The following is a 24,779-nucleotide window of genomic DNA, read 5'->3' as shown; positions in this document are numbered from 1 at the left end:
TTGCTGGCACAAAGAGAGGGGCCTTTCTGGTGGCAGGCGGCCACTGGCCAGGGTTCCAGCCGGATGGTTTCCTCTGCTTCAGTGGTTCCTGCAGGGAGAGAAGAGTGGGGGAATCTGGGTCTGTACCCTCGTTAGAGGCCAGCTAAAGGGGTTTCCTGTCAGCTCAGCCATCCTTCCCACATGCGGAGGGTCAGCGTGTGCCCACGTGTCCCCCCATCTGACCCGCCCCCGGGCCCCCCTTGCAGACCAACGAGAAGGGCCAGGTGGTGACGAAGACTGCGCTGCTGAAGCAGATGGAGGAGCTGATCGAGGAGCCGGGCCTCACGTGCTGCATATGCAGGGAGGGCTACAAGTTCCAGGTGCGCTGCCAGGCCCACTGGGGGCTCACGGCCGAGGACCAGCCATCCTCTTCAGAGGCGGGAGGCAGGCTGATCTGGACAGTCCTCAGCAGCAGCTGCCGCTCACTGAGTCCCGCCCTGTGCCAGGCCTTGTGTTCAGAGCCGTTATGTCCGCTGGGTCATTTTATCTTCAAATGTGTAATGAAAAGCTCTCATCTGTGGATGAGGAAACAGTACCCGTAGCAAAAGCAGAATTCTAGGCCAGTTCTGAACCGGGGCTGTTAAAAGACACCATGCTGCCCCCGTGCAGGTAAGCTGGCGAGAGGGTCAGGACCTCAGCGTTCTCGGCGCCCCCAGACTCGCTTTACTGCCTGGGAGCAGCGCAGCCCTGAGGCCTCGGGGGCGCCCTCTTCCTCTCCAGCACGAGCTGACTGCCTCGCTCCCCGGCCTGCTGACTGGCAGGCTGCGGGGCTCCAGGCCTGTAAGTCCCGAGGTGACAGGTTCCTTGGGGCTTTCTGATCAGTTTTGAAAAACAAGCGACTGACTAGGAAGGCGCTTTTTTCTTCATTTTCAGATGAAGGCTGCAGAAAGAAAAGGACAGTTCAGCCTTGCGTTTCTGCGCGTCTGCCCAGCACCCGCCTTGCTCTGGTTGCTCCCCACCACGCTCGTTTCACCGGGGCTGTGCCCCGGCAAGTGCTGAGCCGAGGGGCTGCAGGGCTCGGCGTCCCCTGCTCACGAACACAGCCCTTCGTGGGAATATAGCCCCCAGGGTTCCCTCTGCTCTGCTTCCCCTCCTCCCAGAGCCTGCCCTGGAGCTCCTCACCTCGCCTCCTCTCTGCTTGTCTTCGCAGCCCACTAAGGTCCTGGGCATTTACACCTTCACCAAGCGGGTGGCCTTGGAGGAGATGGAAAACAAGCCGCGGAAGCAGCAGGGCTACAGCACCGTGTCCCACTTCAACATCGTGCACTACGACTGCCACCTGGCGGCCGTCAGGTGCGCCTGCTTCCCGCGGGCGGCTCCCAGGCCGGGGGCTGCAGGGGGCGGGCAGCTTGCTGGGGGCCCTGGCCTGGGAGGGGTGGGGCTGCCTGCCCTGAAGATTTCATTCTGTCCCTTACGCGTTGGGCAGTAGGGTGTCCTGCCTTCACCATATAGGCCCAAGAACCATTCCTGGGAAAATGCCCTTGGCTTTTGGCCCAGGGCTGGTGAGAGCAGTCTTGCCCAATGGAGGCTGTGGGTCCGGTGTTTACCATCTCGTGGCTCCAAGCGGCTGCCCCTCTGTAGAGTCAGTAGTCACTCACTGGTCCCTGCTCTCCTCCCAATCCAGGCTGGCTCGAGGCCGGGAAGAGTGGGAAAGTGCTGCCCTGCAGAACGCCAACACCAAGTGCAACGGGCTCCTTCCGGTCTGGGGGCCCCACGTCCCCGAGTCAGCATTTGCCACCTGCCTGGCGAGGTGCGTGTGGAGCAGGGGGCGCAATGGAGAAGCGGGGGTTGGGCTTCCCTGGTGGTCCAGTGGCTAGGGTCTGTGTTTTCACTGCCAGGGGCACGGGTTCACGCCCTGGTTGGGGTGCGTGGTGTGGCCGAAGAAAGGTGGAGGGGGGTTCCCAGGAGGTGGAGGAAGATCAGCCATCGGCTCAGCCCCGTCATTGGAGATCCACGTCCATCCTCGCTTGCTCACGGGAGCTGCCTGGAGCAGGAGTGACTCTGCTGGGAGGACCCTGCACCCTCAGCTCCTTGGGCCCCGGGAGGAGTCTCTGGCTTTCTGCTGCCTGCCCTTCTTTGCTGATCTTAGGACTCGGGACACGGGACCCCTGACTTGATCCTCGAGGCCAGAATTTCCCAGAGTTGACTTCCCATTCCTCTGAGTTTCAAATAATGAAAATAATTTAGCGGCTTGGGGAATATCGGGCTCCTTTCAAAGCTGCCCCTGTCCTAGAATTCAGAGTGGACCTGCAGAACCCTCTTTGAGGCCCTCGTCACCCACGGATGTCTAGGACAGCGGTGCGCGTCCTGAGTCCTGTTGTTGAGCTCAGGGATCAGGTACTTGGCAGACGGGCCGTGGTGAACTGCTCACTGTATGTCATTGTTAGGCACGTTCTACAGGGGAAGAAACTGAGGCCCAGAGTTAATTGAGCAGAACCCAGGTAGATGTTGACGTATGTTCACCATGGAAAAACCTTTTTTTTGGAGGTTGAGTAGATGATGATTATGGATAGATCACCTTGGCAGAGTGGAGAAGTCCTACATTTCTTCTTCCAAAATGTACTTCCAGTTGTGGTTCTATGACGTTAGTCTCTCAAAGAATGGCTCCCCAGACCAGTGCGTTCCCCTCAGAGCTTGGAGAACTTCACGTTCAGTCACAGCAGAAATGAAAGGGCGCCGTGCTCGCCCCCCAGCCCTGCCCGTCCTCTCCTCTCCCTGTCTTCGGTGTGACCTTTGCCCCCGCCCGGCCGGCGGGGGCAGCAAGGCCGGCGGCCTCGCCAGCGGTCCTTGCCGTGGAGCTGGCTCCCACCTCGCCGTCTGTCCCCTTCCCCCAGGCACAACACTTACCTCCAGGAGTGCACGGGCCAGCGGGAGCCCACCTACCAGCTCAACATCCACGACATCAAGCTGCTGTTCCTGCGCTTCGCCATGGAGCAGTCCTTCAGCGCGGACACGGGCGGGGGCGGCCGCGAGAGCAACATCCACCTGATCCCCTACATCGTGCACACGGTGCTCTACGTGCTGAACACGTGCGTATCCCCGGGCGGCGTGTGCTGCGGCGGGAACGTTGGTCTTTGTGGAGTCACTCAGGACGAAGCGGTAGGCGCTTCCTTCTCCACAGAGGTCTCGGCTCCCTCCGAGGGCTGCGTCCTAGGACTGGCCTTTGGCCAGAGCAGGAGCAGGGAGTGGAGAGGCCAGACCGTCGAAGCTTCTGCTTTAGCGTAGCCCCAGCTTGTGAGACTGTTCCCTTGGGTGGGGGGCCCTGGGCCAGAGCGGACAGGCTGTTCCCGGTGAGGTGTCACGGCTGGAGGACCACAGGCCGGGTATCCGTAAGTGGAGACTGGACTGGCTGTCCCTGTTTCCTCTCCAGTGAGTGAGGCTCTGGCGACTGTGAGGGGAGAGGGCTTGTTTAAGGTAGCCCAGGAGAAAACCCAGGTGTCTTCACCGGGGTGTACGCTGGGAGCGGTCGGGGGCCCTGAGACGGCAGAGAGTAGTCAGTGGCCTGCCCTGCTTTAAAAACCCAGCTGAGAGATGGAACGTGCTTAGCTCCTCGATTTGACTGAAATGGTGTCATGCCTGGGGCCCCATTCTAGTGAGAGTCTCCCGCCCGTGGGGCCGGTGCTGACAGGTGGAGAGGCCGAGCACAGTCCACCCGAGGCAGCTGCACTCAGTTTAGCAACAGAGCGATCGTTCTCTTACCCTTCCTGGTCTTCAGCAGAGTGATTTTCTCCTTCCCTTCCATTTCCCCGTGAAACAGGAGGCTGCTCTGGAGACGGCAGTCTTCATTGTTAGAGAGGCGCTGGCGGGTCTCCACCCATCATGACCTCACCCGCTCAGCTGTTTAGACCGAGGAGGCAGCCTGCCTTGTTGACAGCCAGGGCGTTCCCACCACCCTCGCGGTGCCTCAGGCCTAAGCAGCGCTCCCCGCCCGGCCGTGGGCCTCTGAGGGGCCCTTGTCTCTTCTTGGCAGCCGTGAGGTGGCAGGGGCTGCCCCGTGCCCCGGGGAGCGCAGCGGACCTGGAGAGGCCACGTGCTTTGCCTGGCGGAGCAGAGCCCGCGGCCTCAGGCGTGTCTGCATCTCCCACGGCAGACGCACGTGACTCAGGCTCCAGCCCCTCAGCGGGGGCCGGGGGGGCCTGTGTCCAGCGTTCTGGTCAGTGAGGGCTGAGCCGGCAGCCACACGGAGAGGCGCCGCTTCCCTCCTTCACCGGCTCACGGCGTGTGAGCTTGGTCATGGGGGCTGGTTGAGCAGGGTTCCCGCCTTTGTATGTGAAGGTGAGGGTGTCACGAGCCAGCAGAGTTGAGCGGGTCGTGCGATGGCACGAAGCTTCTGGTTCCCGATTCTGAGTCCCGTGTTCCCGTCCCAGCACGTTCTGTCCGTGGAGCAGGAGAGGGCGTGCTGACCCTGCACCGCCCCCACCCACCCCGTCCAGTGTCCCGCAGCGCCATCCGCAGGCCGCATGACCTTGCGTCTGTGCCCCCTGTGTGTTTTTATTTCCCTCCACGAGGTCATAAAGGGCAGCAGGCCCTCTGGGTCTGAGAGTGCCATCCGGGTCATGAGGGCACAGTGGCCTCCAGGGCCCATCCAGCGGCTGGCGGAAGCTTCCTGGCAGAGAGTGGGGATCCATGCGGGGGAGGCGGAGCCAGACGGCCTGCTCAGACCCCAGTCCCTCCTTTAACACTGAGGGGGGTAGCTGTCTCCCTGGGTTCTCGTGAGGATCGAACGAGATGAGCTTAGCACGCACCTGGCAGGGAAGTGGACGATCGCCGCTGTTACTGCCGCGCAGGGGTGCGGGAACAGGGAGCAGGGCGCGCCGGGAAGACTCTGGTCTGAGGAAGGAGACAGGGCCCAAGAGCCGTAAGAGAGCAAACCCGAGTAGCCTGGGAGGGACCCCGGGGCCAATGCCGTGTGAACAGTTAGCTGTACTGAGACTCACGGAGTCGGGGCCTGTGAGTCAGAGACTTGAGTCACGTCACCTCACCCCCCAGGCCGTCACATACCCTGGTAAAGAGGTGCTGGCTGTCAGCTTCCAGGGTCATCAGGAGAGTGAGACGGTAGAGTGTTTGTGGAAGTGCTGGTCACGTGCACGTTGGAGTTGTGCGGAGCTGGGGTGGGGGGTGAGGAGGATGCCACCGAGGAGGACTTGGAGGGCGGCTGCTCCCCTTGGAAAGGGACATGAGGGGCGGTTCGGGAGGCTTCCCAGTGGGAAGCCGGGCACACCCTCGCCCCTCCTGCTGCTCGGGCCTGCGTCTGCCCAGTTCTCAGAGTGTCCCCTTTCTTCCAGAACCCGAGCAACATCCCGAGAGGAGAAGAACCTCCAGGGCTTTCTGGAGCAGCCCAAGGAGAAGTGGGTGGAGAGTGCCTTCGAAGTGGATGGGCCCCACTATTTCACGGTCCTGGCCCTGCACGTCCTGCCCCCAGAGAAGTGGCGAGCTGTCCGCGTGGAAATCCTGCGGAGGCTGCTGGTGACCTCTCAGGCCCGGGCAGTATCTCCAGGGGGAGCCACCAGGTCAGTGCTCGCTTCGGGAAGCCTCTGCTCAGGAGGCTGTTGCCTGGGCTCTGAAAGCCACTCTGGAGAAGCTGGCTGAATGTCAGGTGCTGAGAGGAGGCAGCTCATTAGCCTTTGGTTGACCCTGACCCCGCTCAGACTGTCTCACCGAGAGTATCGGCCTGATGGCGGGCAGGAGTTCAGCCTCTAGGAGTGAGCTGGGCTCACCTCTGTGAAATTCCTCAGGGAGGAAGTCAGCCAGGCACCACCTGCAGCCTCTCAGGAGAAGAGTTTGGGCTGGCAGGCGGCTGGGACAGGTAGCCCGGTTTTCCAAATCTTGCTAAGCCTGGCTTAAACTAGCAAAGCCTCAGGGCCGTGCTCGGGGAGCTTCTTTTCTGACATTGAAAATGCGTCATCTCTCTCCTTGGTCACATTCCTCTCCCCTCTGCCCCGTGTTCTGCGAGCCTTTCCTCTGTCTCTGCTACTGGATACCTTCTGAAGAAGGAGGGCGTTTTAGGAAGGAAGTGGTCTTCGTTTTCATGACCCCGTGCTGTGATTTGGGTCATCAGGGAGGTGTCCTGAGGGAAACAACTGCAGACAACAACAGTGAGAAGCCCTCTGTAAGGACCGCGTGGATTCCCGCACGCCTCGGGGGCCCCGTGACGCGGCTCTCGGCCCGGGGTGGCCCCCGCAGTCCACGTACCCAGGCTGCAGAGTAGGGTGTTGGTTGGTGGCTTGCTTCTGCCCCTTGAGGGAAACCTGCTTCGCTTTGGGGAGGTCTGTCCTCGTGTATTTAGGATTCAAGGGGACATTTCCAACAAGGGCACAGAGGAGGAGCTTTTGGGCCCCAGTAGTGACAAACCAAGTGGAAACAGCTGTGGGCCTGAGTTTGCGCACCTGGTGTCTCCACCTCCGTCTGCTCCGATTTATCCCGTTGCTGTTTGTGGGCACCTCATGGCCCAGAGAGCAGATTGGAGCTCCGCTGGTGGATCCAGCCTGCCCCGGCCTCTGTTAGAGTCCTGCCCATCCCCCATCCCCATTCCAGACCAAGCACTTCCCAGGGTTTCCCAAGAGCCCGAAGCATTAATATTTAGCTCGCTTTGTTGTTGTTCAAGAATCGCTGAGGAATCCTAGCCCTTAGCTCGCTCCTCGGAATCAGAAAGTTGGCTGTGGGCGGTGCTGAGTTGTGGGTGAGCAGGCTCGGCCCGCGTCCACGGCGCAGAGTGGCTGTCCGCTGGGCACAGGCCCTCGGTGACAGGTGTGAAACCCAAGCCCACGGGAGCTGTGCGGCTTTCACCTAGGAGACTGGCATTCATTAGTGTCCCAGGCAGTTAAGGAAAAGCCGATTTGGTCACAGCTTAATTGGGAAATCCAGCGTGAGCTGGCTCATGAGTTGCCATTTTCTGTGTAGCAGTTTAGTCACCTTCACTAATGAGCCTTAAATAATTAAGTCGGGCAGGGCCACCCCGGGTTCCTGCCACCAAGGCAAAAGAGCTCCGAGAAGGAGCAGCGCAGGCGGGCGTGGGGGTGTGAGCCGGGCGGCAGAGCAGCAGGCCTCCCCGAGGAGGGCGTGCGAGGGGCCCCTGGCGGTCGGGGCAGTGCTGCCCAGCGGCTTCCTCCTGAGTCCATTGTGGGGGGCGGCAGATACACAGAATCTGGGGATCTGCACAAAGTTGCTTTCTCCTATGGGTTTCACATTCAGGAAAAAGTCTGCGAGGAACTTGCAAGCGTTTAAGCCTGGGACTTTCCTAGGTGTCCGTCAGAGCCTCTCCTGTTGCCATCTGCCAGCACGCAGACCTGGGAGAGAGCTCTCGTCCTGCCTCCAGGCCCACCCCGCAGCAGGCTCCCTTTAGGCTGGGTGTGTGGGAGGGGCAGAGGCCGGCGCCCTGGAGAGGCTGGGGCTGGGGCACAGGCGGCGCTTTGGCAAGCAGAGCCGTCTCCCTCCGTCCCCTTTCTCGTTACCAGCTCAGACGTTTACTGAGGGCAGGTGTGCTGTGCTGGTTAGTCCCTTCACTCAGGCCCACACGTACAGTGTGGTTTTAGCCTCTAAATGAATAACATCTGTGCTCGTCTTATGAGTCTAGCGTTTATAAACACATGTGCGTGCATGCACATTTCAGTCCTAAGTCTGGTCCTTTTGGTTGCAGACTCTGTTTCGGGGGTAGAATCTTCATGACGGGTTTCTCTAGCCCTTACAGACAACACCTGTCCTAGATCTTGGGTTGTAGACACTGCATCCGGGCACTGGCACCTCACCCGTGCCGAGAGGACTGGCGTCCCTGGGTTTCTCGGCGGCTCTGTCTTCTGTAATCGTTCCTGGGACCAGAGCCGCTGCTGAGTAGGTGGCGGACGCTGCTGTCACCAGCGCCCCGGGACTCCTGGCTGCTCTCTGAGCCTGAACTGAATCACTGGATTGGGTGACAGTGATGCAGCTCAGGAACCCAGGGGCGTGGTGAGCAGCTCTGGGATTACCCCGGGATTTGGGACGTGTCGGGGTGTTTGCAGCTCCTGTCCCAGTCGTCACTGTTGCTCAAAACCAGCTTTCCACCAGCTTCTGTTTTTCAACATGGCACGTGGTTGATGAGTTCCTGTGTGTGGATGGTTTAGGTAAAAATTCTGCTGGTGGGAACGTAGGGACTGAAGCAGAGCCTTTGTTTCCTCCCTCACTTATTAGATCCCGTCAAGTTTGAGAGCATGTGTGGGGCTGAACCCAGGGGAGCGCGGGCTCCGCCTCGTCTCTTGGGGGCAGTAGCCTGTTGGCCGCCACGCCTGCGGCTTCTCTCCCCCTCTGCCCCGTCTCCCCTGACTCGGCAGGGTCACGGCTGAGGTGCCTTGCACAGGACATCTTGTGTGGTGAATGAGCCCCAGGCCCCAGCGCCTCAGCAGCTCTGGCCCCAGTTGCGTCCCTCTGAGAAGATGGCTGAGGGGGCTGGACCGAGGGGGCAGGACGCCCAGGGTCCTTCCCTGCTCCCAGAGCGCTGGGCTCTCTCCTTGTGAGTCTCTCCCTGGGCCTCAGACCTGGGATCTGACGCTTTTCCAGGCTGACAGACAAGGCCGTGAAGGACTACCCAGCGTATCGCTCTTCCCTGCTCTTTTGGGCCCTTGTCGATCTCATTTACAACATGTTCAAGGTAAGGCGGCCCCTGGGAGCGTGGCTGGGCTTGGCAGGCATGTGGACGTCTGTGTGGGGGCTCTGGCCCTGCCTTGGCCTCCGGCTCCACCAGCTCCCCTGAGAAACAGCGGCGCCCACCCACCGTGGGGAGGGTTTCCAGTGGCTTAGACCCCTGTCCGTGACTGCGTTTGTACCCACGGCCATTCCGTTCCTGGGCCCCGTCTCCTGCTGTTGCAAACCCTGTCCTTCAGGCGGGTGCCCCCCGCCCCCCACCGCCAAAGTCACCCTTTGGTGCTGGTTGCTCTTGTCCCTTTCTCGGGTCAAGTCCGTTGCCTTGTGTGAGTGTAACTTATTCCAGCCCAGCTTATGTTAGCTTGGCCAGAAAGTTTGTTCCATGAGATAGTGCGGAAAAACCCGAATGAACTTTTTGGTCACCTTCATGATAGGGTCCCTCCTCTCTGCCTTGAGAGACTCAGAGGGTTTACAGCTGGCTCCTTCCATCATCTGGGTGAAACAGCTCAATTAAACCGTGTTGACGAGCCCCTCTTCCTGGGGAAGTGCGGGTGTGGGAGGTGTGGGGAGGGGAGGGCGTGTCGCCTGTCGAGGCTTGTGGGTTCCCAGGACTCGTGCCTGAGAGGGGCCGTGAGAGGAGTGGTCGGAAGCGGTGTTGCTCCTGGAAGCAGAATGCGTCCTCCAGGGAAAATGTGGGTGTGACGGGAGGGCGCGCGTGCTCCCTGCCTGGGCTGGGGCCCCGGTGACCGCCCGGCCCGTCTCCTGCTGCTTCTTGTAGAAGGTGCCGACCAGCAACACGGAGGGAGGCTGGTCCTGCTCCCTCGCCGAGTACATCCGCCACAACGACATGCCCATCCACGAGGCCGCCGACAAGGCCCTGAAGGCCTTCCAGGAGGAGTTCATGCCGGTGGAGACCTTCTCGGAGTTCTTCGATGCCGCCGGTCAGTGTCAAGGGTTTTCATCTTTCACAGACCATAGAGGGGCTGGCCGTTGCTTTCATCTTCATACGCAGGGAAGAACAGGCGAGAGCCAGCCTGTGGGCGACCCTCACGAGGCCCGGGAGAGGTGTGTACCTGCCAGGTCGCTGGCTAAGGAGGTGCAGCTGCGGCATGGGGCTCACTTCGGCCCAGGCACTGTGTGCAGCGCACGCGCTTCCCCAGGACGCAGGGCATCCCAGCGTGAGGTGGAGCTGTGTCTGTGCACGTTTTACAGGTGGGATGACCCAGGCTTTGATGACTGAGCAGGTTCCCAGTGGGAGTGCCTGGAAAAAGCACTAGAGTGCCTCTGGCTTCCTGACTGCTTACAGCAGTTCACAGAATTAGCATGAAGCTTGCCTGTCTTCCTCCTGCCTCTTGGGGATCCAGACATCATATGTCACAGCTGCCCCCTGGGGAGGTGTGGGTGATACCACCTCTGATTCCTGAGAGAAATAGTATCGAGGGAGAGCAGAGAACGGCCCTGCTGGTGGGTACAGTGCAGCACCCTGACCTGCCGTCCCCGCGATGTCCTCAGGCAGGCCCTCACCCCCGCTGGGGAGCTGAAGGCCACTGTTGTCTTTCAGTGTCCAGTCTGTAGGCAGTGAACCTGTCGTACCAACTGCAAACATCACACTTTGTGTGATTTCGTGACGCAGCAGGTGACAGCAAGGGGAGGGGCCTTGGGCCAGCGTTGAGAAAACCCACCCGGGACGAAGGCCCCACACCCCCTGAGGCCGCAGCCTCGCCCCCGGCCAGAGCCAGAGCGCGGGGCCACGCCTGCCCCGCTCCTGTGGGCTGGGGGCCCTTTTTGCCTTTGCGGGGCTCCCAGAGCCAGAGCGCGGGCTGGGCGCCCTTTTTGCCTTTGCGGGCCTGCTGCCCCCCGTGTCGCCTGGGCATTAGGGCTTGGCAATGCCAACCCTCATCTCTTTGTTCACTTCACTTGGTGCTCTCAGGAGAGTCTTTTCGGCCTGGACACTTCACTTTGGCTGCACTCTTAGCTTTTCATCGCAAGGCAGTCCTGAGTGAGAGCAGATAATCCTGTGTCTGTGTCCTCAGGGCCCAGCGCCATGCCTGCTGCCCAGGGGTCTGTGGAGCATCTCCAGAATGGCAGAGTCTGGGCCAGAGGAGGAGGGGGGGTGGGCATGGGAAGGAGGGGCTTCGCGTCAGCCCCGGGCAGGGAGAGCAAGGCCCTGTCAAGTGGGGTGGGAGCCTCTTCCCCTTGCACTCCGAGCACAGGTGTTCACAGCCTGGCTTTATTGCTTTGTTCAAAGTGGTAGAAAATTTCAGAACATCAGACACACCCTCTTCAAACACAAGGACAGAAACACCTTCCAAAACCAGCAAGAACTGATGGGAGTCACTCTCCCTCCGTTAGCAGGGCTGCCGGGAGACACCTCTGTCTGAGCGTTGGCCAGGCCTGCGGGTTGACGGCCCCACGGTGGTCAAATGTGAACCCTGTTTGTGAGGGAGGGGCAGGGCTGCAGGGGGCCCGATGCTGTGCCCGTGGCACTTTGCCAAGACTGGCCTCGTCTGAACCCTGGCCCCCCATCTGGCGGTGGAGGGAACAGAGCTCCTGAGCACTGGCCACTGGCACCAGGCCCGGGATCAGGGGTTGGGTCCCAGCCCCCGAGGGTGGTGGGGTCTGCCTTTCTTGGCCTCCGGTCCGTCTGAAATATGCTGAAGGCCGCAGAGATGCTTTCCAGAGACCCCTCCTTCGTGCGCTGTGCCACTGTGGACTTGCAGGCTCCCTGCAGGGTCCAGGAACCCAGGTTTAGCATCTCCACTCTTGGGAGATCATGAGCGCGGCGCCCCTGACCGGCAAGCGGGTGTTTGCTCGGTGACCGTCTCCCGGCCGTCTCTGGGCTCCGGTGAGCAGCTGGTTGGAGCTCTTTGGGGGACCCTGTGTTCTCCACAAGGACGCGGCTGCCGTGACTCGGGCTGGGCCGTGCATGCCGCGGCTAAGCAGCCCCCGCCTGTTTTCCAGGTCTCTTGTCAGAAGTCACGGATGCAGAGAGCTTCCTGAAGGACCTGCTGAACTCAGTGCCCTGAGCCCCACGCGGAGGCCGATCGACAGAGACGGAAGCTGCCTGCCTGCGCCCTTGGTGTCCCTCCTCCCACGTGATCCCCTGGGGCGCCGTGTCACTGCTCCCCTTCCCCTCACTCCTCCTGGAGTGGCTTGGGATCTTAGGCTTCCTGTTGTATCTCGTGTGTGTGGTGCGCTAGCTCTGAAGTTGTCTGTAACCCAAGCTGTCGAAGGACTTGCACATACCTGGGAGCCGCGAGTTGTCCTGGCCCACTGAGTCCCTGCGTGTGCACATGTTGAGAAATAAACGAGTGACTTCATCCCCGCTGGAAAGGAAGGTGTTGCCTGCACTCAAGCCCCTCCTCGGTGACACTGGCCAAGTACGTCTCCCTGCCTGCACGGCCCTTGCCGGCGTCGGCAGGGAGCGCCGCATGTATCGTGTTCGCGGTCTCTTGGCGCCGAATGGAGCCTGTCTGTTCTCAGCCAGCAAGTTGGGGCACCGCGTATGACGGCTGTGATCTTCCCTGAAATAAATGCCTTGGCTTCTCTCTTCATTGTTTGGGCCTGAAGAGCTGGAGCCCAAAGACACGTGATTTTCTAGTCCCCGGCCAAAGGTGGGCTCAGCATAGCTGGGCGCTGGTCTTTCTGTAGCAGAGGGTGTTTGGCATTCGAATTCGCAATCCTTCGGTGACGTCTCTGCAGGGTTGCCACTTTGGGAGAGGCCTGGGGCAGACTTAGAATGACGAGGAGCTGCCCCTTATGAGCGCCTTCTCTGCCAGGCCCGTGTGTGTGTGATTTCTAGTCTTTTTAACAGCCCTGCCGGAGGGCACTGTGAACCTGCATCGCTTGCTCAAGGCCCCCCAGCTGGTCGCCGCTGGAGCGGAGGTCTGTGCCCCTGAGGCCGTGTCCTGAACCGCTGCGGCAGTTGCCTCCGGGGGCCGGGAGCCGTGCTTTCCCACATCAGTGGGCAGCAGCCGTCTCCTCGAGGCAGCAGGGCCCCCGTGAGCTCCCCAGATCGCAGGGCAAGGCCGATGCGACCAAGGGCTCGCGGGGAGGGAGAGCTTGCAGTGGCCGCCTCCTTCAGCTCCCCGTGCGCCACTCTGCCTCTGCCTCCCCGGTTTCAATGTCCAGTTTATGTGGCTCCCCGCTCAGGCCAGACCGTTTGGGACAGGAGGCACACCAGGCATCGTCAGAGGACGCCCGGAGCCAGGACTTGGGGCCCTGCCCAAGCCCCCGGCCAGGCACCACAGGCGGTCACCCGGGAGACGGAGGCGGTTTGTCGTGAGAGCCGGGCTGGAGGCCCTGGCAGGCGAGCACAGTGTGTGCGAGTGCGCGGGGGCCTGGGGGTGTGAGTGGGCGGCTGGGCTTCCTGAGGGGCCGCCCGGCTCGGGAAGGCACCCACCCCTTCGTTCACATCTCAGCCCCCCCCCCCCGATGGCGCCACATCACCCCCGCCGTGAAATGCACTGTCCGTCTCTGCGGGGTAGGATGGTTGCTTGGTTTACATGAGTTTACTTGCTGCCCTGTGGTAAGGAAGTGACTGTCCTTATCACTGATGAACTCATTGCAGTTTGTGGAATCTTGGCTTTAACTGACTCTGCGTCTCAGGTGGGGTCCAGATATGTCCGGCTTTGAAGGTGGATGACGGGCCTTGTCGGGAACATGCTTCTCACCCGAGCACAGCGATTTCATTCCCTCTGGCGGGTCCATCGTCTCCTGCTCCCTGCTGTGTCCCGAGGACCTCCCGGGTCCACGCTGCTGTGTGGAGCTGCTCTTACATAACCTCCCAGCCGGGAGTGAGCTGGAGCAGCCGCATCTGGGCCAGCATGCCCGCGGGGAGCGTGGGGGAGGGTGCGGGTGAGCAGGCAGGACTGGACCTGCGCGAGCGCCATCGGAGGCTGAACCGCGCGTGTGCTCATGCCTTGGGGCCACAGGCTGACCGAGCACCTTCAGGAGCTCAGCCACGGCTTGGTTCCTTGGGCTGGCAGGGCTGGGGTCCCCAAAGCTCATGATGAGATGTTCACTTTTTCTCTGCCCTTTGTTTTTTGATTTCTTGCAAAAGCCTCAGAACCTTGGCCCAGGCCATCAGTTGGCACCAAGCCCCTTGTTTCACAGTCACAGCTCTTCCTGGTTTCTTCCTGGGGTGCTTTCCAGGGGCCGTCTCAGTCACGGCTGGCTGGCTGGCACGGAGGCCGTCCTGGTCTGTGATGGGTCCCAGGTGGGGCCCCCGGCGGAGCTTGGGCCGGGGTGGAGACTGGCCAAGGGTGAGACCTCGCTCCACCAGCCCGCGTCTCCCGAGGGCAGCAAAGGACATGAGGTACCGGAGGAGCTGGTCCCCTCCCGTCCCGAGCCGTTTTCTGGGCTGACTGCTTCGTGGGTCCTTGTCTTTCTCAACAGGCGACCCCAGTGGGGGGTTCAGAGGACGCCAGGCTGGCCCCGCCTGATGATGGCTGCAGGGTTTAAGGCCTTGGAGTCTGCCTTCAGCAATAAAGCCTGAGACGGGGTTTCAGCCCCTTCTTCTAGAGCAAAAGGCTAAGGCCTCTGGGCTCTTCCAGCGGGTTGCATCTTCCCTGGCCCCCGCCCTTCCGAGTTCAGTGCTCTGCTCTGTGAGGGGACCACACGGGGGTCAAGTGTCCCCCGCCCCCCACGAGGCCCCTCTGTCCGCCCCCACCCTCGGTTTTATTGGCCGAGACGTCGGGACTCTTCTCGTCAGCGTTCCCGCGTCAGCCCCACGTGTGGGGGCAGGCATTCCGCCTCTCCCCGCTCCCAGGTGAGGAGACGGCCCCACAGGAAGCGGTCTGCCTGCCGGGAGTCAGGGCGGGCAGGGGTGGGACTCCAAGGTCGCGTCCGCCCCGCTTGCCTGTGTGCCCTCCGGTCTGGACTGTCCCCTTGGCACGGGGTTGCGTGCGGGATGCCGAGGGCCCAGGAGCGTGCCAACCGTCCGAGCCGTGCAGCTGAGACCCTTCCGAGCGCAGGGGTGGCGATGGGGCATCGGACACGGGGCCACGGCCAGTGCAGCTCCACTGCTGACCTGCCGAGTTGTCACGCGTGCCCTGCTGGTCCCGCGGCGAATGACGGTGGAGCCTGGCCCCGGGTGCGTCCTGCTGCTTTGGCCTGGTGGGCCCCGGGGGCCAGGGACCAGCCCGGAAGGGAGACTCCCTCTGCCTTCGAGTTGTAGCCTGGCTCTGGTGCTGCTGTCTCTGTGCCCACAGCCCTCGGCCTGCCTCCTCCCTGACCCCACGTCGCCTGCTCCTGCCGCCCCTCCACCCAGCCCTCCGCCGTCCTGGCCGCCAGGACAGGTGCTCAGCAGCACACACGCGGCCATGCACGCGCCGCCTGTGCTCACGCCAGCCCATGAGCCTCCGCGTCTGGAGCAGGCCCCGCGCTTCAGTGGTCGCTGTTTGCTCCGGGTTCCTTGTGTCTCTGCAGCTCTGCGTTCCTTGCCCGGGGCTGCTGCCTTTCCCGTCTGTCCCCGTCTGCCACCCGATCTCAGTCTCGGAGCCTGGCGCAGGTTCGTGTGCCGCCAGCTGGCCCACTTTGCTCCCGGCTGAGCCTGGAGCCTCTGGCCGAGGAATGTGCCAGGCAGGGCTCTTCCCCCGGGGCTCAGCATGTGGGCGCCCCCCTGCCCTCCAGAGCTCCGGGCTGTGTCCGGTGGCGTGGGCCAGGCCGGAGCCCTCCGCCGGCTTCAGAGCTGGGAAGGTGCCCTCTGGTCCCTCTGGGCCGGGGACGGTGGGGTACGCAGGATGGAGGCCTGCCCGAGGCCACAGCCTCAGCCCTTGTCCTCTCCCGTCTCCTGGGCCGACAGAGTCGGCACTGAGGCGGTCACCCGGCTGTGTGGAGAAGGCTTTCCACGGCCTGGCCGACCGTGGAGAGAGGAAAAAGGGGGCAGAGGTGGCCCCGGAGGAGGGCAGCTCTCCAGGGAGAGAAGGTGGCGGGTGGAGTGTGGTGCCTGCTGGGCACTGCCCACATGTGCCAACGAGCCTCCGCGTCCGGAGCAGGCCCCGCGCTTCCGCCAAGGCCCCTCGGGGGAGCGGATGGTGGCTGGGTGCCCTGGGCGGGAGAGCTACAGTCCCCGATGCTGAGGGGGGCTGAGTGGGGCCGCTGGCCGGGGCCAGAGTCCATCCCGGGGTTTACGGGGGTGTCAGTGAGGGGCCCAGGGGAAGTGCCGTCCCTGGCGTGGGAACCCTGAGCACTGGCAGGGTTGGAGGAGATGGGTCTCTCTTTGTTTTTGTTTGTTTTTTGGCCACCCTGCATGGTGCCAGGGATCTCAGTCCCCCAACCAGGGATCGAACCCGCACCCCCTGCATTGGAAGCGCAGAGTCTTAACCACTGGACCACGAGGAAAGTCCTCCAGCAGCTGCTCTTGAGATTCTCTCTCAGGTCCCTCCGCCATCTCTGCCCCGTGACCTTGTTAATCCAGCTCCAGCTATCCGCTCACCTGCCTCAGCCTCCAAGGGGGGCTTCTTGCCCGCTGTCAAGCTGTTAATAGATTTAGATAACTGGGGACTGGAGAAGGCTCTTGAGAGTCCCCTGGACTGCAAGGAGATCCAACCAGTCCATCCTAAAGGAGATCAGTCCTGAATACTCATTGGAGGGACTGATGCTGAAGCTGGAACTCTGGTACTTCGGCCACCTGATGCGAAGAACTGACTCATTTGAAAAGACCCTGATGCAGGAGGAGAAGGGGACGACAGAGGATGAGATGGTTGGATGGCATCACCAACTCAATGATGGACATGGGTTTGGGTGAACTCCAGGAGTTGGTCATGGACAGGGAGGCCTGACCTGCTGCAGCCCATGGGGTCGCAGAGTCGGACACGGCTGAGCGACTGAACAACACTCTTGTTTACTGAGTCCCCGCCCGGGCCCAGCACCATGCCGGGCGTGATTCCTGGGCTCCGATGTACTTCCTGCTTCCCAGATGAGGCACCTGAGGCTCAGAGAGGCAAACTCGCCTGCCCAAGGCCACATGGCCTGTAAGTGGGATCCTCTGCCGGGAAGCCGGCCTGAGCCCTGCTCCATCACCTGGTCCCGTTCCCCATCCGGTCTGGGCACGGGTTTGATTGGGTGGGCCCAGCTCCCAGCTGGGGGACACAGCTCTGGGAGGGTGCCAGCCGGGTGCTCCACAAATGGGCAGGGCGGCCTGCTCCACAGCCAGGGGCCCTCCAGCCGCTCGCGGGAACCATGCGCCGGGGTGGGACTGACGAGACGCAAGGCCCTGGACAGTGATTCGGGGCTTGGTGACGGGGCAGGTGGCCGGGCCCTGATGGTCTGACGCCCGGTGAACCGGGCAGGTGGGAGGTGGCTTCTGTTTGCCGGGGCCTGAGTGCTGGGCTCGAGGCTGTGAGCGGCTGGGGCCCCAGCCCTTGCCCCGCGCCCCCGGGGGCAGCCGCCCGCTCATTCAGGGGCCGGGGCCCCAGCCGTGGAGCCAGGGTGACTGCACGCAGCCCGACGGCACCACCCGTGCCTCTGCTGGCTCCGGAAGTGGCTGGCCCTTCGCCCCGGGCAGGACGCCGGTCCTTTCTCCCTTCCGGCTCCCGCAGCTGAAAGAGCCCCGCTGCCTCAGGTGTGGACTCGGGGGGATCCCCGCCCGCAGGTAGTGGCCCCTCTACCCTTCACCTTTCCCTCCCTCTGCTCTCAGCTCTGCTGTCCGCAGGCCTCTGCCCACACCTGACCGTCACTGCCCTTCTCCTGACTTGAGGAGGTGGGCGTTGTTAGTTCTGTTACAAAGAGGACATTCGGGCCCAACGATGGGCGTCCTTACCCAAGGCAGGTGCTCCGATTAGGGTTGCCGAATGAAATTCTGGGTGCTGAGCCAAATTTAAATTTCAGATAAACCACAAATAAATTTTTTTTTTATAAATAGCCCCCCCACCGGTGACTACACAGAACAGGTTTTTTTTTTTTTTTTTTTTTAATATGCGTATAGCACATGCCGTATTTGGGATATACTTATACTAAAAAATAGAGATTGCTAATCATTTATCTGAAATTCAAATTTTACTGCACCGCCTGCATTTTTCTTTGTTGTGTCTGACAACCCTAGCTCACGTGGTCGTTGAACACACAGTTTAAGCAAACTCAGGCCCTGACCACAAGGAAGCCCCCTCCACTTCCCTGGAAGAGACCTGACCTGTGGCGGGGGCTTCAAGGGATCAGGCTGAAAGCTGGGAAGAGCCTGGCATGTCTGGGGGACTCTGGGGCCCACAGGCCTGGAGTGTAGAGGGCAGGACCCGGGGACAGGCGCAGAGGCTTCTCCTGGGGGCCGTGGGGGCCTGCGGGGTGGTGTGCAGGTGAGGCGGGCTCCGCAGCCTCAGCTCTGGGCGTCTGCAATGGCTTCCCCATCACGGGAGGGAGCGGAGACCCTGTGGGCTGGCCCAGAGCCCTCCCCAAGCTCCTCAGCATGGCGGTGGGGTGAGGGCCTGGGGGGCGGGGCTGGGGGGAAAGGGCTTGGGGTCAGTCTTGGGTTCAGAGCTGGCTGTGCAACCTCAGTCCAAGCCCTTTACCTCTCTGGGCCTCAGTTTCTCCACGTGTGAGGTGAACGTGCCTCTTTGGGTTAACCACGAGAGTGCTTATGCAGCCCCGGGCTCGGGAGGCTCTGGAAGGGTGAGTTGTTGGAGTCACCCCTGACAGGCTTTCACAGACCTGGGTGGGTTCCCTCCACAGCAGGGCTCCTACAATGACAAGAGCTGTTGGGAGGCAGTGAGCCTCCCGTCACGGGAGGCACCCAGGAAGGGGTCGGGTGTGCTACGTGGAGGAGGGGAGTGGGGCGTGAGGATGCCAAAGGTCGTTTCGGCTCCGGAGTCAGACCGTCCTGGGTCTGACCGCCTCTTAAAACTCAATATTAAAAAAACTAAGATCATGGCATCTGGTCCCATCACTTCATGGTAAATAGGACGGGGAAAAGTGGAATCAGTGACAGATTTTATTTACTCAGTCTCCAAATCACTGCAGATGGTGACTGCAGCCATGAAATTCAAAGACGCTTGCTCCTTGGAAGGGAAGTTAAGACCAACCTAAACAGTGTATAAAAAAGCAGAGACATCTATTTGCTGACAAAGGTCTATCTACTCAAGCTATGGTTTTTCCAGTAGTCATGTATGGATGTGAGAGTTGGACTATAAAGAAAGCTGAGCGCCGAAGAACTGATGCTTTTGAGCTGTGGTGTTGGAGAAGACTCTTGAGAGTGCCCTGGACTGCAAGGAGATCCAACCAGTCCATCCTAAAGGAAATCCACCCTGAACATTCATTGGAAGGACGGATGCTTAAGCTGAAACTCCAATACTTTGACCACCTGATTCAAGGAGCTGACTCATTTGAAAAGACCCTGATGCTAGGAAAGATTGAGGGCAGGAGGAGAAGGGGATAACAGAGGATGAGATGGTTGGGTGGCATCACCGACTCAGTGGACATGAGTTTGAGCAAGCTCTGGGAGATGGTGAAGGACAGGGAGGCCTGGCGTGCTGCAGTCCATGGGGTCGCAGAGAGTCAGACACAGCTGAGCGAGCGAACAGCAGCCTGTCTCCCTGGCAGGCAGCTTCGCCCCACGGTCGTCAGGCCCCTTTATGGGCCGTGAGCAGGGCCCTCACAGGTCAAGTGTGACCATGATTGTAAAGTGCCCAGTTCAGCGTAGGTGCCAGAGAACTGTGAGTTCTAAGAAGTGTCTCCCCGAGGCTTCTGAGGAGTGTTTCTCGGGGCCCTCCTGGCTGTGACTGGCTGTCCGCCCTCGAGTGGGGCAGGGCTGAAGACAAAGGGGTCTCAGGCTCCTCGGGGTCCAAGTGGCACGTGGGGAGGCGATAGAGCAGTCACGCCGGGGTCCCAGCCCCAGCTTACAGCATCCGGTCACTCCAGACACAGGCCTGCCTGTGCCCTGCGGCCGGGGCCACCCCTGCCCACCCACAAATCCATCCCGCACTCATCCTGTTTCTTTGCATTCCCGGCTCTGCTTTCAGGGTCTGGGCAACCGGGCAGGCAGGCTGGGGAAGCAAGGGCCTTGGCAGCCTTCATGGGGAGGGAGGCAAGGCCCACACGACTGACAGGTGAGGATCCAAGGCCGCAAACCAGGACCCCTGTCTGCCTGTTCTGTCCGGCTTGGGAGCTGGGGGACGGGAACCATGGGGAAGTTTGGCCTCTGTCCACCTGAGGTCTCCTCCCAGCCCCGCCACTCAACACCCCTGGGGGCAGATGGCGTCACAGCCCTGGGCCTCGGCCTCCTCAGCCATAAGAAGGTGCCGCTCATCCCAAGAGCAGAATTAAACGATTATGACCACTAAGCCCACGGCACGGGCAGGGTCAGCAGACACATCCACCCGGCCTCCTCTGTGTCCGAGCCGGGCCTCCGGGCGAGGACAGAGGCCTGAGTCCCACCTGGGGCCCTGAGGGAGGGAGAAGCCCCCTCCGGTTAGGGGTAGTGTGCGGGCGTCGGGGGAGGGCTTCTTGGAGGAGGTGGCCTTTGAGATAGGTTCCTGAGTGGACGGAGCAGAATCTCCAGGGGGTGGGGCAGCTGCGGGGAGGGGAGGCCAGCCCCTGAGGGCCCGGGCGTTCTCACAGCCAGCGGAGGCACTGCCCGGGGCCAGGCAGGCCTGGTGCTGGACGTGCGGGCGGTGGGACCTGGGAGGTGCCCGCAGGGGCGGGGCGCACTGGGGTGCCGGAAGGTGGGGGGCGTGGCCGCGGCGGACAGGACCTCTGCGGGACCGAGCACGCCCCAGGCCCTGCTGGGCTCGCTCTCTCGTTTGGGGGGATTGGACGAGACCAGGCCTTCCCTTGGTGCTCCTGGAAGCCCCCAGACGGGCCTTAATCCTCCTTCCCCAAGGACCACCCGGGAGCTGGGCGATGAAGCAGATCCCCGGGCCAGCCCCCCGCACGACAGAGGTGGGTGTGGGAACGTCCGGTCCCGGAGTGCAGGCAGCCCGCTCCCCGCAGCGGGCCTCACTCGGCCCCCTCTCCGCGCCCAGCTCAGGCGCGCTCACCCCCACACTCCCTCCCAAGCCCTCCCGCTCCCCGCTCCCGCCCCGCACTCCCCCAGCCTTTCACGCCTCCGCCCACTCAGCCGCTCACGCCCCATTTCACAGATGGGAACGCGGAGGCCTGGGTTGCGGTGATACGAGGACCTTGGAGGGCAGGCCTCGGTGAGCGGCTTTCAGAGGTTGACGGCTGCCTTTTTCTTTGCGTCTTTGTATTATTCTAGAAGGTCTCCACCCCTAGTCTTTTCCCCACAGCAATGGCCCAGGTCAGTGGTCTTCTAGAATGTTCCTCAGCAGGATTCGTCTGTTGCACTGAAGTCATTGAACTGGTTCTCCTACCCGCTCTCGTCCTGTAACCAGGAGTAAGGTCTACAGACAAGCCAAGAGCCTCATGATAACTTCCCAGCACGCGCGGCTGAGCCTGGGACCGTGCCAGCCCTGATGCTGTTTGTCTGACCGCCGGCCACTTACAGCCTCCGTTCCCTTCTTGGCCTCTGAGCACCTCCTCTGTGCTAGGCCTGCGGGATGGGGACCGTCATGGGCCACGTCCCTCCCGGCGTCTGCCCCGAAGGAGCACCGTCAGCCCCGAGCCCAGGAGTGGACCGGAAGGTGGACTCCGTGATGGGGGGACACGGGCTGGTGGGGAGAGGAGGCTGGACCACCGGGCAATGGGAGGAGACGCCTGGGCTGAGTCCATTGGAGGGCGGGGGTGCACGCCAGGGGCAGCGGGGGAAGAAGGGTTGAGGCAGGAGAGCAGAGAAGAGGCTGAGGCCAGGGCGGGAGGAGTCCTTGGGGGGGGATCCAGGTGAGAGGGAGCCTCAGGCTTGCCCCTCGGGAGGGAAGTGCTGCCCGAAGCCCAGACACCCTGAGACCTGGGTGCTTGCAAACGCACCCCCAGCCCTTCCCGAGGCGGGTGTGCGGCCTCCTTGCGGGGGGCACGGCTCAGCTGCCCCCTGCACCCCCCGCCTCGTCCTGTCTCCCCTGACATCTCTGTCTGGCACGCCTGCCAACCCAGCCGGCATAAAACCTGCTCAAAACGGCCCTCCTCCTCCCCCTTCCCCCGTCCTCCCAGCTCAGCCCCTCTCCGCTGCCTCTTCAGGAAAGCCCTGCTGGCAAAACCTGAGTCTTTCCAGGCTCCCGGGGTCTTGGCAGAAGGCACGTGGGCCCAGAAGTGGCCTCGCAGGGTCATAGACTGGTGCGGGGAGGGCGGGCAGGGCTGGGAGCTGACACCCCCACCCTGCCTTGAGTGGGAGTCGGGGAGCCCCGTCCCGCCCCCAGGACCGCTGCCCCCTCACTCCCACCAGAGCCAGCCCCCCGGCCAGAAGGCAGTGACCTCATCTCTTGTTGGGCAAGCTCCGTCCGCCAGGGTGGGGCCCCACCAGCTGGAGGCTGGCACGTGTCTGGGCACCTGAGCCCAGGCAGACTGGTGGCTGGGACCCTCAGGTCCCTGTCTTGGGATTTTCCCAGCCTGCCCCGGGGGCAGCCACTGGTCCTTGTCTGATAGCCTGGGGTCTGGTTTCCCCAAGGCAGAAATTCTCGTCTGTGACTGCATTCAACGCAGAGGTAAGGACGGCTGGGTTTCAGGAGATGGAGGAAGCAGAGAATTCGCCGTGTGCAGGTTCCTAGGGGCCAGAGTGGGGCTGGGGCAGGTGCCCCTAAGAGGCCATGGGGCTGTGTGGCCTGGGAGGGAACAGCTGATCCCACACCGACTTGGGCTCCCCTGACAAGCTGAGCCCTTTCCAGCCCCAGGGCCTTGGCTCGGAGAGAACACTCTTCCCTCGGATTCTCCTAGGATCCCGTGCCACCTCCCCCAAGGGGCCTTTCCCGGGATCTGTCCAACACCGTCCGCATTGCTGTCTATCCTCTTGCCCATTTCATTGTCCCCGCAGTACCTGTGATGCTCTGAAGTCGCAGGATTCATCCGCCAGATGGTGTGTTCACAGCCGGTCCCCTGACCGCTCATCTCTGGGTCACAGCCGGCGCTGGTCTGCTGGGCATCGCTTCTGTAAGCGCCAGCTCCCCGGCTCCCTGAGACCCCAGGGGCAGGGGGACAATCCTGTTCTGCCTGTACCCCGGGCGCTGCGCTCGGCAGCCTGGAGGACTTTGCCACCGGCAGCCTTGCCCTTTCAAGGACAGACACCTGAGGGAAACTGGGACGATTCTGCCCCCAGCCCCATCTGCTGGGCCCGGATTTGCCCCTGCCTGCTCACAGGTTGCAGGAACCAGGGGTTCATTGTGCCTGCGGATGCCCAGTGCCCTGTGCTCGGCGGGGCTACGCCGTCTGGGTGCTGCATGAGTTGGACACGAGGGCGAGGGAAGGAAACCAGGGCACGGCCGTGCAGAGGGCTCCCAGGCTCCCCGGGTCAGCTGTGGTCACACCTAATTGTTTTCCACCCAGACCCTAAAGGCCGGCCCCTGCCCCCAACCATCCTCCCCAGGTCTGGGGACATGGTCCCGGTGGAAGCCGAGGTCCCACCTGGTTGGTGTGTCCAGCCCTGTGCCAACGGGCCGCAGCTCCTCAGAGAACAGAGCAGAGACCAGCAGAATCAATGGTCTCGGGGCTCCCCTGGCCGTCCAGTGGCTGAGACTCCACACCTCCAGTGCAGGGGACTGGAGTTTGATTCCTGGTTGGGAGACTAAGACCTCACATGCCCTGCAGCCCAGCGCCCCCTCCCCGCAAAAAAAAGGGCAAAAGCCCAGTGAAAAGCCAAGCAGAAATTCAGTTAAAGTTGGAAAGACAAAACTACCATTACATTTGGAAAAAAAAGACACAGTGGCCCCATTTTAGAGACAGGAGAGCTGAGGCAGCGTTGTGAGCTGGGGGCCAGGCGGCCAGTGCCCCCCAGAGACCCTCCCACTTGCAGTGGGCTCACCAAGCCTGGGTGACGTGCGCCCTCTGCCCACGGCAGCGGGCATCTGTGCCTGGCCCAGCCTTTCCCAGGGCCACGGAAGGCTTGCAGGGTCAAGGTCCGGCCTCCGATGGCCCCTCTTCGGTCATGACTTTCTCTTTGATCCTGGGGGAGAGGGTGGCCCCTGGAACGCATAGGAGAGGGTAAGGGGGCTCCTTCACTGGGGTGGATGGAGGCCCACCGGCCAGGCATTTGCCCGCTCACCCCAGCAGGTGTCACGGGGCTGGGGCCACGGCCGTGTGGGGACTCGGGTCCCCTTCTGGGGAATCTGGGGAGCAGAGACTGTTCCCACTGTGGGGAGTGGCACCCTGGCGGGCCGGGGAAGCGGCTCCGTGCTGAGCTCAGCTCGGGGCTGAGTCACGCGGGTGCCCCTCCCGGGCGCTGGAGGCGTGGCCCAGCCTCCCCGGGGCTCCCACGCGGCGGCCCCGGCGGCTCCGGCCCCAGACACGTGCCCGCTAATGAGTGCGCCGCCCGCCTGCCCGGCCGGCCCGCCTGCAACAGAGCTGAGCACGGCCCGAGCACCTGCGGGGAGCCACCCTCACGGCGGGGGCGGGGACCCCGGGCATGCTGACCGTGTTTTGTCCCCCGACCAGGCTGGGCCTGCACGTCAAGCAGGACTGGCTGTCCGGGGTGCCCGTGGGATTCACGGGGGACAACGTGGCAGATGAGTGCTAGCCGTGCACAACGCAGACCACCCCGAGCATGCTGGTGCCCGTGAAAGGGAGTGGGTGGCCGCGCTCGCAGGAAGGGAGGGCATGGGCACAGCCTGCCCCGTCGTTGGCCCCGCAGCTGCCCAGTGTCTGCCCCGGACTGTGGCTCCGAGAGGCAGATGCGGGAGTGCCCGGCCCTGCCACCTGTGACCCAAGCCAGGCCCCTGGGGGGTCCTCAGGAGCGGCCTGGGGTGGGGGCCAGGGCGGGGCGGGGGCAGAGGATCGGGCCTGAGTGCAGCTCTGATTCTGACGCCCCCAGCTGTCTGATGCGGGCTTCAGTCGAATCTCGTCCCCAGCCTGAGCCTCAGTTTCACTTACTGTAGGATGGGTTTAAGGATCTTTACCTCGCAGGGCCGTGGTGAAGACTCAGCAGACTGTCAAGGCCTTTTGTAAACGGTCAAGTGCTGAAGGAAGGGTGCGCTGTGGTTTGTACCTGCCGCCGGCAGGCAGGTCACTCCCAATTCCTGACTGCCCGCCTGGGCAGACCTGAGCGCCCGGGGCTTCCGGAGCAGAGAGGCTGATGGACAGCCCCCGCGGGGTGGGGG

The 24,779-nt window shown here is 62.4% G+C and overlaps 1 protein-coding gene across 8 annotated transcripts in view; it reads left to right on the top strand.

Annotated features, from left to right (window-relative positions):
* UBR4 (ubiquitin protein ligase E3 component n-recognin 4) overlaps window positions 1–12,206 on the top strand; it is a 130,646-nt gene extending 118,440 nt beyond the window's left edge. For 7 of the 8 annotated variants that reach the window (XM_043445860.1, XM_043445861.1, XM_043445856.1 and 4 more), the window contains 8 exons: window positions 246–359; window positions 1,190–1,332; window positions 1,664–1,789; window positions 2,874–3,068; window positions 5,325–5,549; window positions 8,569–8,659; window positions 9,431–9,593; window positions 11,614–12,206. In XM_043445860.1, the coding sequence (XP_043301795.1) occupies window positions 246–359; window positions 1,190–1,332; window positions 1,664–1,789; window positions 2,874–3,068; window positions 5,325–5,549; window positions 8,569–8,659; window positions 9,431–9,593; window positions 11,614–11,678 (1,122 nt within the window). In that variant the 3' untranslated portion in view covers window positions 11,679–12,206. The other variant, XM_043445862.1, reaches the window with a different exon arrangement.
* The last annotated feature ends 12,573 nt before the right edge of the window (window positions 12,207–24,779 follow it).

The sequence above is a fragment of the Cervus canadensis genome, chromosome 24, assembly GCF_019320065.1.
Source record: "Cervus canadensis isolate Bull #8, Minnesota chromosome 24, ASM1932006v1, whole genome shotgun sequence".
Classification (NCBI taxonomy): domain Eukaryota; kingdom Metazoa; phylum Chordata; class Mammalia; order Artiodactyla; family Cervidae; genus Cervus; species Cervus canadensis.
This window is presented reverse-complemented; position numbering and strand designations above follow the sequence as displayed.